Source organism: Lepidochelys kempii, chromosome 10 (genome assembly GCF_965140285.1).
Source record: "Lepidochelys kempii isolate rLepKem1 chromosome 10, rLepKem1.hap1, whole genome shotgun sequence".
NCBI classification, from domain to species: Eukaryota; Metazoa; Chordata; order Testudines; family Cheloniidae; genus Lepidochelys; species Lepidochelys kempii.
This window is the reverse complement of record NC_136389.1, coordinates 61,674,834-61,690,452: the sequence shown is the minus strand read 5'-3', so window position 1 is coordinate 61,690,452 and position 15,619 is coordinate 61,674,834. Positions and strand designations below refer to the sequence as shown.

The 15,619-nt window shown below is 39.6% G+C and overlaps 1 protein-coding gene across 4 annotated transcripts in view; it reads right to left on the bottom strand.

The window, feature by feature from the left end:
* Window positions 1–15,619, bottom strand: part of WDR72 (WD repeat domain 72) — a 218,629-nt gene that overhangs the window by 41,426 nt on the left and 161,584 nt on the right. For 3 of the 4 annotated variants that reach the window (XM_073303832.2, XM_073303831.2, XM_073303838.1), the window contains one exon: window positions 11,087–11,191. In XM_073303832.2, the coding sequence (XP_073159933.1) occupies window positions 11,087–11,191 (105 nt within the window). Of the gene's footprint in view, window positions 1–3,693; window positions 4,106–11,086; window positions 11,192–15,619 lie in introns of those variants that run through there. The other variant, XM_073303833.2, reaches the window with a different exon arrangement.

Below are 15,619 nucleotides of genomic sequence, written 5' to 3'. Positions count from 1 at the left end.
GGAGCTGGAGGCAGAGCAGCAGCAGTGCTGAGACAGAGTGGTGGAGCTGGGGCTGGAGCAGTCTGGAACTGGGTGCAGTGAGCAGCTGGAGAGAGCGAGGGGGACCCTGCACAGCAGGCCCAGCACAGGGAGACACCTCAGCCAAGAAGCTCTGTAGGCCAGGCTTGGATCGTAACCCCGACAGGGCGGGGTGACACGGGGAAGAAGGGTCCTACCACTTAGAGCCTGAGAGCGTGTGGCCACCACCAGAGCAAGTGTCCAACCAACAGCATCCCTGCAGCACAGCCAGGGCCTGAGAAGGAGGCCTGGGACTTACAAGGAACAGACTGTGAACTGCCCTGACGTTCCAGAGACACTGTTTGTGATGTTCCCTGCCACAGAGCGGGGTGATGTGTTTCCTTTAACCTTTCCCATTTTTCCTTATTCTTTTTAAAACTAATTGTTGATTAAATAACTTGCATTTACTTCAAATTGTATGTAATGGTCATTGGGTCAGAGAACTGCCCAGTGCAGAGAGAGTACCCCGGAGTGGGGACACCCTAGCCCCTGTCCTAGGGACAACAGCAGGGTTGGGGGTCGAGCCCCCCAGGAATCCTGGGCCCAGCCTTGTTGGCATTACGCGGACTCTGCCAGACAGGAGAGTAGAAGGGGAGTCCTCAAGGGCAGGGAGGCCACTGGGTAAAGGAAGTGGGAGCGAGGACTCGGATCCTTTTGCTAGCCCACTTCACCGGGGTAGTGCAGAAGCCAGGAAAGTTCCCCACAGTAGCGGGACTATTCCCCCGCTTACATATGAGCCTCTATTGCATGAGCTAAAAGCCAACTGGCTGTTAGCTAAGGCTATAGAGCAGACTCATTAATTGCTTTCTCTCCCTCTCTCTCTAAGAGGTCTTGGTGACACTGGATGGGACAAAACACCACACGCAGGTGGTGCCTGGGTCACAGCTGCACCTCTGAAAGCAGCAGACTTATTATTATTAAAATGTTTCCCTGGAACACTCAAACACAACAGCATTGTGCAAGTACATATAATCCTGAAATTTGAAACAACTGCTGTTCGTTTCACTTTTCAAGCTTAAAAATAAGTCAACAGCACATCAGAGATCAAACTGCTGAATTCTGGACTGTTAATAATATGGATCCTAATCCAAATATTGCAATGTTTGGATCTGAGAATTTGAAGCAGCCCATTAGAAGAGATAGGAGCCAGTTGCAAGATTCTGATCCATATCCACATTTGGACTGGAAATTCCAAGTTTCAAAAGGGTTCTTAGGACTGGAATTTTGGTTTGGACCCATCTCTAATTAAAAGTAAATTCTATTTTAAGGTATTTTTTAAAAATCATGCAATGGATTATGAGTAAAATTTTAAAAAAAATGCCCAAGTGACTTAAATTGCTAAGTCTCACTGACTTATGAAGATTTACTTATGAAAAATACTTATGACTTTTGAAAATGGAACTTAGGCTCCTAGCTCGCCTGGGCATTTTTGAAAATTTGATATAACTACAACCTTGATAAGGACACTGAACTATGACTTTCATCTTGATGGAGTCCCTTTAACTTAATACAGTTGAAAAATACATTTGCAAACACCTTGTAACTTCCTTAAAAAATCAAAATTATCTAATAAATATCACTGCAAAGGTGCGCCAGATTGTATTAGAGTAGGAATCTTTTTCTTAGCCATTGTGGCTCATGTATGCTGCTCGTAAATGCAGGATGTTAATGCATATTTCTGTATATAGATGTAAATTGGTTGAGTAGGTACAAATATGTTGTCCTCAGCAAAAGTTGGTCTTCAGCCTCTGTTGGCATGCCTGGGTGTTTAAAAGGCATCCAAACACCATTTGGAAATACCCTCCAGGACAATAAATGTACCTAATAAAAAAGTTAATGCATTACCTTGCAGATACTTGCAATTATAATTAGCAAAAGTGAATAAACAATGGCATGCAGAAGCATGTGCCAAACACCAATCATCACTGCAGAAAGCATTTCAAAGTGTTATCAGTATTGGCAGTCTGCTGGTATGCAGTGCTTTGTAGAATTAAAAGCAAGCAATCAAACATCATGTTCCACAAATGTAATTGTTACCACAACACTACAGGATGTTGTGAACAATACTAATTCATTGATCTATGCAAAATCCTTTGACCCAGGAATGCTTTTTGGAAGAGAGAGACTACTACTTTGGTGGAAACAGTTTTGGGCCCAATTTGCAGCCTTTACATTGAAGAAGGGGATGAAGTGAGTAAGGCTTTGTCTACAGTACACTGCTTTTAGTGACACAGCCATGCCGCTACAGCCGAGCTGCTAAAAGGCGTGCAGTGTAGCCGCTGTTTGTCGGCAGGAGAGAGCTCTCCCATAGACAAAGAACTTCCACCCCCAACGAGCGGCAGTAGCTTTGTCGGCAGGAGAGTGCTCCTGCCGACAAAGTGTTGTTCGCACCATCGCTTTTCCTCGACAAAACTTGTCTTTTGGGGTTGTTGTGTTGTTTGTTTTTTTTTTAACACCTCTGAACAACAAAAGTTGTGTCGTTCACTTGCCAGTGTAGACAAAGCCTAACTCTACTCAAGGGCAGTAATAGTTACAGAATTCAGAACTGGATCCTTAGATAGGGATGTGACTATGCAGCACAAAAAAAAGAAAAGAAAAGGATGATCCCATGATAAAAGGTGCACTAATACAACACATGAACATGACTGCAATTCTCATAAAATGCCAAGATGATGCATTTTACAGAAGAAATGGAAATGTTGTTAGAAGGATCATGCCTTAAGCAATGCCTCTGAAAGCATCGCTACCTAAAGAAGCAAAATATCAAGATCTGGGCTTCTGCTTACAGAAATAAGCGACAGCCATTAAGAATAGAAGGTGGTGAAGGCAAGAATAGGGCCTACGCGCTCACTCACATTTGGATTACTGTCTGCCATCTGTGAAATTGCATATAACATATTTTGCTAGGCGTAGTTATAAATAAATCATGTTTTACATTCTCACTGTTTGCTTTTCTGCTTGTATCATAAACACTGAGAGGTAGACTAACCCTGGATTTTTCTCATCTGATGATATGGGTCATTTCCTGCTTTCAGTTACACTGTGTAAATTTGGAATAAAGTCTAGTGAAATCAGTGAAGTTACTCCAGAATAAGTGAGCAGAATGTGGCCCACATTGCACAAGATCCAGACAAGACTCAAGACAGGATCCAAGGATAAGCATGTAGGAGTGTGAAGTCTGTGTTTTATCTATAACTGCACTGCAAATACATATTGAAATTCCTCATTCTGAGGAATGTGAACAGCACCTGTACACACTGCATCATTTCAGCAGTGGATGCTAGATTAATGGACAGCTTTCTCCAAATTTCATATTGACATCAAAATGTACACATACACATTTTTTCCTTGTATTGATATCTGCAGAATCACTTATCTACAATGCAATCACACACATTAATTTTTAATTTGCAGTTTAATTAAATGCTTAATTTTTTTCTTTACATTCACACAAACATTGATGCACAAGTTGTTTTAAAATATATTTGGTCTTCCCCATGTTGAAATGTTATCAGTAATAAATGTAGTTTAGTAACAAGACAGAACATTTAACATTAATTTAAATCTTCAAATTTATGTCAAATGTAATATTTACCAGATAGAGTTATCATAATACTTCTAAAGTAAATTTTAATAATAATGACAAAATATCTCTGTCTTGAGATTCCTTCTGTTAGTGGAAAAACATCTCAAGAACAAGGAATCATTTAATGTTGCATATGTTAACAAAAATCTAGATTATATTCAATCAATGTGACTCTACTGAAGGGCTGTCATTAAACATGGAACCAATAACTAAGGAGAAAAGTAGATGATATGAAAGATATTTTTGAAAATTAATTGTGAAAGGTATAGTGATACAAGAAATATTCAGTTTATGTTATTTATCAAAACACATTAAAGAAAATCATTGTCCTATGAAAGAGTCCTGTATTTTCAGTTCCTCTGCTGTACTTGACCACCTTCTAGTTTCATTGAAGAAACAGGCTTATCTAACACACCTTGCAGGAACACACCTTGGACATCCAAGGATGCTGTTTCATCTCATCTGGAAAACAAATGTATTCATTTCACTTTGGACCATTCTGTGGTGTGATTAATAGGCACAGCTTCACTTGTTTAAAAGATAGGTTTCAGAGTAACATCCGTGTTAGTCTGTATTCGCAAAAAGAAAAGGAGTACTTGTGGCACCTTAGAGACTAACCAATTTATTTGAGCATGAGCTTTCGTGAGCTACAGCTCACTTCATCGGATGCATACCGTGGAAACTGCAGCAGACTTTATATATACACAGAGAATATGAAACAATACCTCCTCCCACCCCACTGTCCTGCTGGTAATAGCTTATCTAAAGTGATCATCAGGTTGGGCCATTTCCAGCACAAATCCAGGTTTTCTCACCCTCCACCCCCCCCACACAAATTCACTCTCCTGCTGGTGATAGCCCATCCAAAGTGACAACTCTTTACACAATGTGCATGATAATCAAGTTGGGCCATTTCCTGCACAAATCCAGGTTCTCTCACCCCCGCACCCCCCTCCCAAAAACCACACACACAAACTCTCTATCCTGCTGGTAATAGCTCATCCAAAGTGACCATTCTCCCTACAATGTGCATGATAATTAAGGTGGGCCATTTCCAGCACAAATCCAGGTTTTCTCACATCCCCCCCACCCCCATACACACACAAACTCACTCTCCTGCTGGTAATAGCTTTTTGTTTAAAAGAGTTCATTATAAATCACTTTATAAAATGATAAAAACTCTCAACACTATTTGTAGTGAAATTAAGCTATGCATCAATATTATGCTAGTATTCAAGTATACCGCAATCTACAACCACAAAATATTTTACCCCCTCAAAGAGCAACATCACAAAAAGCAACATGGAAGTCAAATTGGCTCGAGAGTGCATATGTATCTCCTTAAAGCAATTCAACACAAATTTTCTTTAGATGTGCAAAACTTCCCAATTTTGGAAGGAGACAGCTAATTTGTGTTAGACGCTAACAGATTATTTGCATTTTCACTTCACTTGCAGATGGAATGCATAATTCTCTCAGCTGGACTTATTGTAGAATAAGTGGAAAGAGGAGTAATAATGTTATTCAGGTATGAGATCTTAGTCCTGTCACAATTTATCAAGAGTCTACCAGAAATGGGAATTAGTCAATCAATCAAATTTTTAGTCGCATAAATTTTCCTAGCTGATGTATGATAATACTTATAGCCTAAACTTAAAATATATCGTGTACTGGGTATTTTATAAGCCACTATTTAAGTGGATGCAATGAAGAGATAAGGTAAGAATAGAGAGAAAGAGATAAAAGCAGTCTTTTGCAGTTCTAATAATTACAGCCAAAAATCCAGGAGTTTTGATTAATTAAAAGTAGATATCAATTTATATTTGTATAGCTATAAAACATTTTTTCATACCACACTATGCAGTCGTCTTGATTTACTCTCTAATTTCATGTGAAAAAAAATAGAATAATAATTTGATACTTTGAAACTGAATGCTAAATGGCACATGATATATTTTAATACCATCATACAGTATGATAAAATGTTTATAAAGTTTTATTTAACACAGACCATGAGCAGTATGTGTTATCTGTGGTTATGATTAATGGGTTGTCCACACATTCCACATTCTTTCTGCTTCATGCATCATCAGCAATTGCTAACATTCCATTCCTGAATCTGTCCTTGTTTAGTTACCCTTTTATATTTTTTTGCTGTGATATTGGTACCTGAGCCAGAAAAAGAAAAAAAAAAAGCCTTGATTTTTCATAAGGTGCTCTATAGTTGTGAAATTTAATGGAAAACCTCGATTTGAGTATCAAGTTCCAACAACAGGATATTGATCCACAGATATAAGTGGTACTGCACTGATCTAGATAACATACCTTAGAGCTGCATACACTGGAGAGTGTTAATCAGGTATTGTAAAGGGTGATTATAACCCATCTCTTAACAACACAGTCACACTCAGTGCTGCATATTCATGGCTCTCAGGTGCACTTGCCCAATTGGAATCTTTCCTTTTTGATTCATTTTCCCTCTTAGTGTAGTGCTATATCTCACAGATGAAATCTCGGGGGGGCCACAGATTGTTCTAGCCCACATTTGTGCTCAGGATTTTCTGGTACATGAAACTAAGCAAGGTGTGAAACTATGGGGATTTTTCACTAGTGTCTGATATACAAGCAGAATTTTATTCTGTCCAGGCTAGTCAGAGAATGAAGGGCAAAATATTTAGAAGCAATGTTTTCCGTGTGAAGTGACAGGAGGGATTTAAGATGCACAAATGAATGTTCTTGGCTTAACCAAAGAGATACTGACAGACTTTTGAAGGCCTTTTTAGGGGCAGGTACGGGATCCTGGTCCCACCCTCCGCCCCACTCCAATCCAGGGCCCAATGATAGGCAGTTAAGCCCTGTGCCTTGAGGTGCTATGCAGCTGCCTCTCTGGATGACTTCCTACCAATACCTCCTCTTCTCACAGGATAAAGTAAATAACTGAACATACAAACTAAGTTTCTAACCTTCAGAATTCACCAGTCCCTCCTTTGCATGCTTGCTTAGGTCAGTATCACCAGGCCTCAGGCAACAGGAGCTCCTGTGGGACTTCCTTCCAGGAATTCAGAGTGCACGTCAGCTACTTCCCTTATCTGCCTGCCACTGAGCTACTCTGCTTCCCTTGTTAAGCTCTTCCTCCAGCTTGTGCAGGCTTTGAGGGTGTGATGGGGCAGTATTGCCTGGGCCCAGAGGACCTCCTTAATCCCTTCTTCTCCTGCATAGTGTTTGTATACTACATTACACCCACACAGGGGAGAAAATGCTCTGCTAGTTTCAACCTCCAGCTTCTTACTCACTCTTCCATTGGAGGAGTGTCATATGTCCCCACTACCCCTGGAAATACCTGGGTTTCTACCTGCTTACCTGATGAATATGGCAAGATTTGTGGTGGGAGGTCCAAAGTCGGCAAGGGACATTTATGCCAATGTGCATTCCCTATATTCTTCCACCTGGCCCCGCTTATCCCTAGACAACACTGATCCTGCATGAGCCAGGCTTTCAGGGGCTCCCATTACTGGGTCTGTGCTAAAAGGCAGCACAGAAGGCAAAGAAATCTCAGGGTGCATTAATTTGTGCTGCTTTCCCTCCATGTTTCAGTGGGTAAAATTCAAAGAATCTTTGTCTGGTCCCCTCCAACTCCATGGGGCTAGACCTCCATAATGCTCCCAAAAGACTTCTGCATGGGTGGTGGGGGAATCATGCCTGCAATGGTACTCCTCCCTGGACAGGAAAGGTACCTAGGCTCCCTATGAGAGAAAGCATAGTCTAGTGCTCAGGAGTAGGAGTCCGGACATCTGGGTTCTATTCCCAGCTGTGCCATAGACTTAGTGCATTAACTTGGGCAAGTCACTTAACACCTCTGTGTTGCAGTTTCCCAACCTGGAAGATGTGGTGGTGACCCCTATCTCAGAGGGGCATTGTGAGGGACTGTTAAGATTTGTAAAGTGTTTTGATATGCCTAGATAACCAGGTCTATAAACACAGTGTTGACATTATCTGATTATTTTGTTACAGGCCAAAGCAGGGACAAGTTTGAAGAGCCATGGCTTTGCATGTTAGAGAGAAGTAGTCTTCAGTATGTAGGAAACTGGAGGACACAAACCTAGTATTAGACATCTGGGATAGAAGCCCAGCATTTCCTCTGTGTGAGGGAGGATACAAACATGAGCCAGTATGTCAGATAATGGCAGCTTGTAGGTACATGCAAGACAGCATCTAAAATCCAGTATGCCCAGCAAGAAACCCTAGTCTGATATTTACTTGTGTCTGGTGCAGGTGAAAAATGTTTACTAATGAATTATCCAAGAGGAAAGTACAGGCTGAGGGGTTCTATTACCTGTCGGAGACTAGTCATACCATATTATGAACACTGAAAATTATAGGTAAATCCCAGATTAGTTTCTTGGCTTGTCTAATGGATTCCTGCTATTCACCAGGGTATATGCCCTTTTCTGTGATTGCTTGAGGCCAAATCTGCAGCAGTGGGAGGAAGTGTACCTGTGTGGAACATCAGGAAGGCCAAAACCAAAATAAGTAAATAAATGGTGTAAGATTGTAGAGAATTAAAATCAGTTTGAAAATTACTCTGAATCTATTATTGGGGTCATCAAAAGGCAAATGACACAGTCACATCTATTAGTAGGGGTTCTGCACCTCTGTAACCCATACTGGTTCCAATAAAATATAATAAAGTACCTTTCTAAGAATACTTATAGAGCTCTTTGAAGATGCACTGTAATACTTTCACCCTACCTTCATCAAAAGAGACGGTAAAGTCAATATACTCCTTACTGGTGTTTCTGTGGGAAATGCAGCATATGACAAAGTACTATAAGCAAAATACAAACAACTCTACAAACCTATATAGGTCGCTTTTTAATAAAAGCTTAGGTGGAGCTTCTAAGTTTTTCCAGGCTTTGAATTCATGGGACACAGATTCTGAAGTTGTAGATTTCATCAAGTCAAATGCTGACATCCTTCATGCTCTCAAATAGTAAATAAAATACACTACAAAGTAAAAACATGTGACAAAGACTAAAGAAAATAGTACCCAACTAAATGTTACGTTACTGTTTCAATGTTTGCCTACAAAAAACTAAGTGGTAAGCTTCAAGCATTCTATCACCAAAATCTTTCTTTTCAAACAAATGCTTCTGTCAGAAGTGTCTTAATTTCTTATCACAGAATTTCATCCACACAAGGAGCAATAAATAATTCATGTTGCTGGCTCTTTGTTGTGTGTCCCTGAACTGCACAGAGCTGGAAGGCTGACAGCTGTGTCAGGACAAGCACCAAAGATCTGACATGACAAGTGACTAACAAGTTTCTTTCAGTCTATAGTGAAAGAAGACAATGGCACAAAGTGCAAAAACGAAATCCTGAAACAAAATGAAACTGTTTCTTTCTCTTTACCTAAGTGTTTGCTATGAGCTTATTTCCGACCCATAACCTCTGGTCATTTTATAGTACTGCCCAGCCCCCTTTACTCCTCACATTCGCCTGGCCATTTACGCCTGTCCACGGATCAATATGAGCAATTCTTGGAGAAATACGATGTCTCCATGACAACCAAGCCACAAATTCTCAGTGGAAAGCAGTGAGACCAGTAGTGAAATCTCCAGAGATTTTCAGACCTACAAGGCAAGATGTCTTAAAATGCAGGAATGGGCAGAGAGAAAAGCCAGAGTAATTCATGGTTTATTAGCAGTTTAATGATGTCAGATGGACAGAATGAAACTCAGTTTTTAAGTTTAGATTCTTTATCAACACACATTTTTCCCAATCAATATTCACCGCTGGACAGTTTTACATCCTTTTCTTTATTTCACACACACATATAGTATGCAGAACTATATATTCTACACTCCCATCCACTGCCATACGCATTCAGTCACCCAAAATAACTTAAAGGAAGGTTAAAATTAATATCTTTAGGCAGAGGGAGCCCTAAATTAATTCTCACCTGAACCAGTTATGACTATTAACCTTTAATTAATTCTTTCTAACTTCTGTCCAAAACAGATAAAAAATGAGGCTGTCCATTTATCTCTAACAGTTCTAGAAAGGTTTATGGACAGTTCCTGAAGGGCATAAGCCTTAAAGTATGGTACCCCCGATGGTTTGGTGTAACTGAAATATGGAATTAAACGTGTCTCCCTACCCTGGTACCTATTATTTTAAAAAACAATGCTGCATTTTGCTGCAAAGTAGTGAGACCAAGCCAAAATGGTTTGAAAATAGGTGCAGATTTACAATTCACTGATTTCACTTATTCTAAAATATACCATTGCTCATTTCTGTGGAAAAAATGAAAAGGAAACATAGTTCAAATCAGGTACATGACAGCAGTTCAACTCCCAAGGAATCTTGAAGGAGTGGAGTGCACTGAAATATAATCCCATAGCCATGGGTCCTATCTGGGTTCTGAGATGACTTAGGGGACCTGACATGGATTTCAGACTGCACCCTTTCACTGAAAATTAAATCTCAGCAGCACTCCTTGGGGAAGGATCAGGGGACTGTTGGCAGCTGCCCCCTGTCAGTGCAGGCTGCAAGATTTGGAAATCTCTTAACTAAGCTGACAGGCCGCAGAGAGGATGAATCAAAAATATGATACACGGATCAGCACACAAAGATGCAAGAGGGTACACAGAAACCAGATAAAGCAGGAAAGGAAAATATCAAGTGAAAAAAAGACGTTTAACTCTTTCACTAAGGGATACTGTGTGCATGTTACCTACATGTTGGTATGTGGGCCAGACCCACACCTTGCTTACCTTTCTTTTATTTAATCACACATTATGTTTTTAATCAGCTATAATAATATGCACTTTAAATTTAATTGTTCTCCCTTCAGATTCAATTAATAAGGTTCTCACATATACCATACATAGATAGAGAAATAAGCAACATTAAGACAAATCCCATAGCCACTAGAAGGGGATGCACCTTATGTACATCACTGCAATTAATCATTTCAATGTTAAAAATCATTAATTGAACTAACTACTGTGAGTTGATTTGAAAAAGGAATCAGGTTATAACACTGTCAATTTGCTTTTCTCCAGACCTATAGCATCTGAACGGCTGCTTTATATTCAGCTATAGTAGGGACAATCCTTCTAATTTTTCATAATCTTACTCAACCTTCAAAGGGTCAGACACTACATATATTAACTAAGCAGTTTAGTCCAAAACTAATGATAATGAACTAGTAGTGTCAGTTTTCTTTTTGGTCATAAAGCCTTTATCCTTCCTAGGACTTGAATGCTTGATGAAAGAGGAAAGGATAACAGCTCCACACTATGACCCCAGGAGGTGACCATTAATTTGACATTGCAGCTGCTAAAAAGGAAGGAGCATTACAATGTGCTTTATTTGATTGGCTCAAAAGCTGTGTCATATTTATCATTTAATTCTCAGTGACTATCTTTAAAGGGCTCTCACCTGGACTCTCAGACTCTTCCAAGACACATCGGTCAGGCATATACTCAACTCCTTGGAAGTTTGCTGAGTTTGAGCAGCTGTCATGCTTGCCCACACTGACTGCAGCTATAAAGAAGGAAAAATAGGGTAGAAACTTGTAATATATTCACAAATAAAACACTTTTCTTCTTTGTTACAGTTCTTTCAACATTGAGGTCATTCTTTGCAAACAAATAATAAATTAAAAAAATAAAACAGAACCTCTTAAATATTTATTTGGTAGGCACATAACAGTTAAACTCCATAGATGTGACTTTTTTGGGAGAGAAGTTTGAGGGATCAGCTTAAATGTGATCTCTTTGTAGTGAAAAACTTATTCATTTTCCTTGCATAAGTCTGAAACAGTAAAGTAAATTAGTAGCCCAACAAAATGCTTCCTTGCTCTACCAAAAGAAACTGGTAAATGGAGTAAACAATCAATTAGAAGGTCTTGTAAATATTGGAGTCACACACTGGAGAATGGAATTGTGTTTTATTTTGGTCTACATTAATATTTTTTAAAAATGTGCTACATAAGACACCTGAAATGTGATGCTGATATTTTACAATATTTATATTGTAACAGCATAAAAAGGAAACTGAATTGTAGTTTGGAGATTATCTAATTAGGAAAACATATCTTTCGTATCTAACTGGTGAATATTTGTGATTCTGAAGATAAGAAACTACACTCAATGAGATCTGAATTTTAAAATTTATTTATATACAATTTACCTGCATATTCACATCGATACAATGAAAGTTTTTCTATACAGCAAATAAGCAAGAACTCTGCCCTGACAGTCACTGTCTTTGTCACAGCAGGTAAATGTTTCTGTATCATCTCTGCCCCAAGCCTTTGCTGATCAGAAAATATACATTGGTAAAAAAGGATAATTACATAGTTAATGTAAAACTGTTACACATTATTTCATAGAACATACACAGTTCAGACGGACTTAGATCAAGCCTTAAGTCCTCAGACCTTACCTTCATTGGTAACACTAGTAACTGGACTTGAATTTTTTCTTAATTGTACAACTAATTTAGGTCCTAATCCTGCAAATTGATTAATGGAGGTGGACCCTTGCACCTGCATGCAGCCCCAAAGTAGGGACTCTTCACAGACACCCTTAGGATCAGTTTTCAGGATCAGGGTTGTGGTCATGGCTGTGTGCCAGTCACCTTTTGCTGAATTTTGCAAAGGTGAGTATGTGATATAAGAAGGGAATCCTCTCCAGGTAAACTTCAATGGACAGTCCCCAATGTTAAAAGAAATCAAGTTTCTGCTCATTTCAAAAGAAACTGGTCCACATGAGATACATTTTTTTTGTGTGTGCTTGCACAGCACCTAGCATAATGGGGTCCTGGTCCCTGAATGGGACTCCTACCTGCTGCAATGACACAAATTATAAATGATAATAATGACCATACTAATGCCCTGCATTTTCCATCAGTCTATAACTTTTGGACCCAATCCTGCAATCAGCTCTATTAGTGTGGACCTCTGCATCCACATGGAGCCCAACTGAAGCCAAGAGTGCTCTAGATCCAATCCAGGATTGGGGGCCTTATGTAAATAATATAATAACGAAATATCTGATAATATAAAACCTTTCACCTGAAAAAAAATTAACTTTCTCAATGAACTGAATGTCTACGGCAGCGTCAAGATAGCAACCAATCAGTGTAGAGCAACTTGCACAATGAAGAATGGGCCAAGGACACCAGGAAAACTTCTAATCTTACAAAAGGGTGTGTGGAATTATTAACATCCACACAAAGAAGAACTTTGTTTTTTCAGGTCCCTCTGAAAAAGCCGACAAAATAAACTGCATGGAACTCAGTGTATCTATACCAGAGAGTAAAGAAAGGGCTGAGAAAGGGGAAGAATAGTCAATAATGAATAATGAATTGTTCACACAATGTCTTGTACACATGCACCAGAGGTAATTTGCAGGGGTGGGGGGGAATTCACCCCTGTGCAGAGGGGGCCAGGGTAAAGTCTATGCATCATGTCAGTCTCACTTAAGGTCTCAAACTGAAGGGTGTATAGGCCACTAGCTAGCCCTCTGAACAGGTCTAAACACCAATTGTCAAACATTCACAAGAACAAAAACCTCTTTGAGTGGATATTCAAAATAGCAAATTGGAGAGAGGTGCAAACTGTCAAACCATTCTGAATTCATGCAAAAGTTCATAGATGCTATATTTTTGCAGAATTCATGCATGACTTCTGACTGAAATACATAATTTCCCTCAGAAACATTATGCCAAAACCTGTATTTTACTGGCATATATTTTAAAAATGCCAAATGTTCACATTTTGATAACACTGCTAATTATTTAAAATGGAAGCATTAGCTTTTTGATGCTTTTTTCTTAACTACTTTCATGAAGTAAGAAATAAAGGAGTATAATGATAAATTGTTGCCCCGGAATACATTTTTGCCAAGGCAAAATGCATGTTTTGTTTTGTTATCCTAAACATGTAAGTGTTTTTCAACTCCACTAATTGGGAATAGAGCAAGTAGTTGTGAGGAGTAGGATTCCTTGAACAGTGCACAAGAAATATTTGTTCAGAAAAAAATAACCAGAAATATAAGCTTACATGCTGGATTTTGAAAGAAAAGTTTTTTGTGCCAAAAGTACTGGAGTATTTTTCTAAAACAGCCTATCCTATTAAATATCCTGGACTCTACTGAGGCAAGTGATAGATTGGTTTGACAAGGTAGGTGAGATAATAACTTCTGTTGGACCAACTTCTTTCCAGCTTACACAGAGCTCTTCTTCAGGTCTGGGAATGGGTATGTCTACACAGCCAACGTTAAATTGCTGCCCCGGCATCGCTTTAACTTGGGTGTGTAGCCACGGCTCCAGCGCTGTAATAAAACCACCTCCACGTGGGAATAGCCTCCAGTGCTGGGAGTGCTGCTCCCAGCCCTGTAGCACTGTTTACACTGCCACTTTACAGTGCTGAAACATGAGTCGCTCAGGGGTGTGTTTTTCCGCACCCCTGGGCGAAAAAAGTTTCAACGCTGTAAGTGGCAGTCTACACTACAAAATTAAATTGACCTAACTTATGTCAGCATACAGCCGTAGCAGTAATCAAATCACTTGTGCATGTCTACATTTTGCTCCATGTTGGTGGTGTGCATACCAACCAGGAGTGCTTGTACTGTCAATGTGGGGCACTGCGGGATGGTTTCTGAAAGCCAGTAACGGTAGACGTGAACAGTGCAGTGCCTACATTGACACTGCATCGACCAACTACATTAACATTAACTCTACACCTCTTATGGAGGTGGAGTTATTAAGTCAGCATAGTGAGGCAGTTACATTGGCAGGAGTGAAATTTTAGTGTAAACACTTACATAGTTAGGTCGGTATAAGCTGTCTTGCGTTGATCTAACTGTAGTGTAGACCAGGCCTGAGTAAGAACTCTGTGTAAGCTTGTCTCTCTCTCACCCACCAAAGTTGGTCCAATAAAAGATATTTCCTCACCCACCTTTTCTCTCTAATATCCTGAGACTCACATGGCTACAACAATACTGTATATATAGACTGGGTTGTTAGTTATACACATGTGAATCTGAAAGTCAGAGCTGCTCAGAAGAAGAGCATTAGGAAAGTTTCAAATACAGAATATTGTGGCGACAAGGGAAACTCTCACAACAACTGCCTCCCAGCAGAGAAAGAAAAAAATCCCGCCCCCCCCCCAAAAAAGTATAATGACCACTAATTCTGGCCCATCCTCAAACCCTAATGGGTTCCTGGTGCAGTTCATGACTCTCCAGAGGGCAGGTGGGCTTTATTTTTACTCAGTAGTCTGCCTCAGATAAGGTTAAGTTACTAGCCCTCTAAGAAGCCACTTTGTATAATATTTCATCCAGATAAGATGATATCATTTCTGTGGCAGAAAATACCGAATTGTAGTTTAGCCCAAAATGTGATGTGATATTGAGTCACATTTCACACTTCTGAGTCACAGTTCTTTTGGAATTCCTCTTTAGGGAATTATACTGCAGGGGGAGGGGAGTATATTGTGTAGGACAATTACCATACACTTTCATGTTCAGTCATCTCAGCTAGCCAAACCATAGGGGAGATAAAGCCATGGCTTTCTTGGGGGGATTATTGGTGTAGCAGCCGCTGTCCCTCCTCACCCGCCCCCGACTTGTGATCCAGGTAATCAGGGAGATCAGATATCTGGGGCGTTACCAAGGGGTGGGTCATAATTCAGTCCTTTTTCATTTTGTATATATGTGTTAGTCACTTGTGCTAATTAGGCCTGCAATTTGTGTTTGCCTGGACAATTGTGTCCCTGCCTATGGGGAAATAGTAGCAGAATTTAAAATAATTTGAGATCAAAGTGAATAAACCAACATCAGTATTGCCAACTCCAAATATTCAAAAATTATGAGACCCAAAAATGAGATTGACTTAAAAATCTTGAAATTTTTAAAAAAAATAAAATCAGAAGTTCCTTTTTATTTGTGTTCTGGTTTTTGAGCC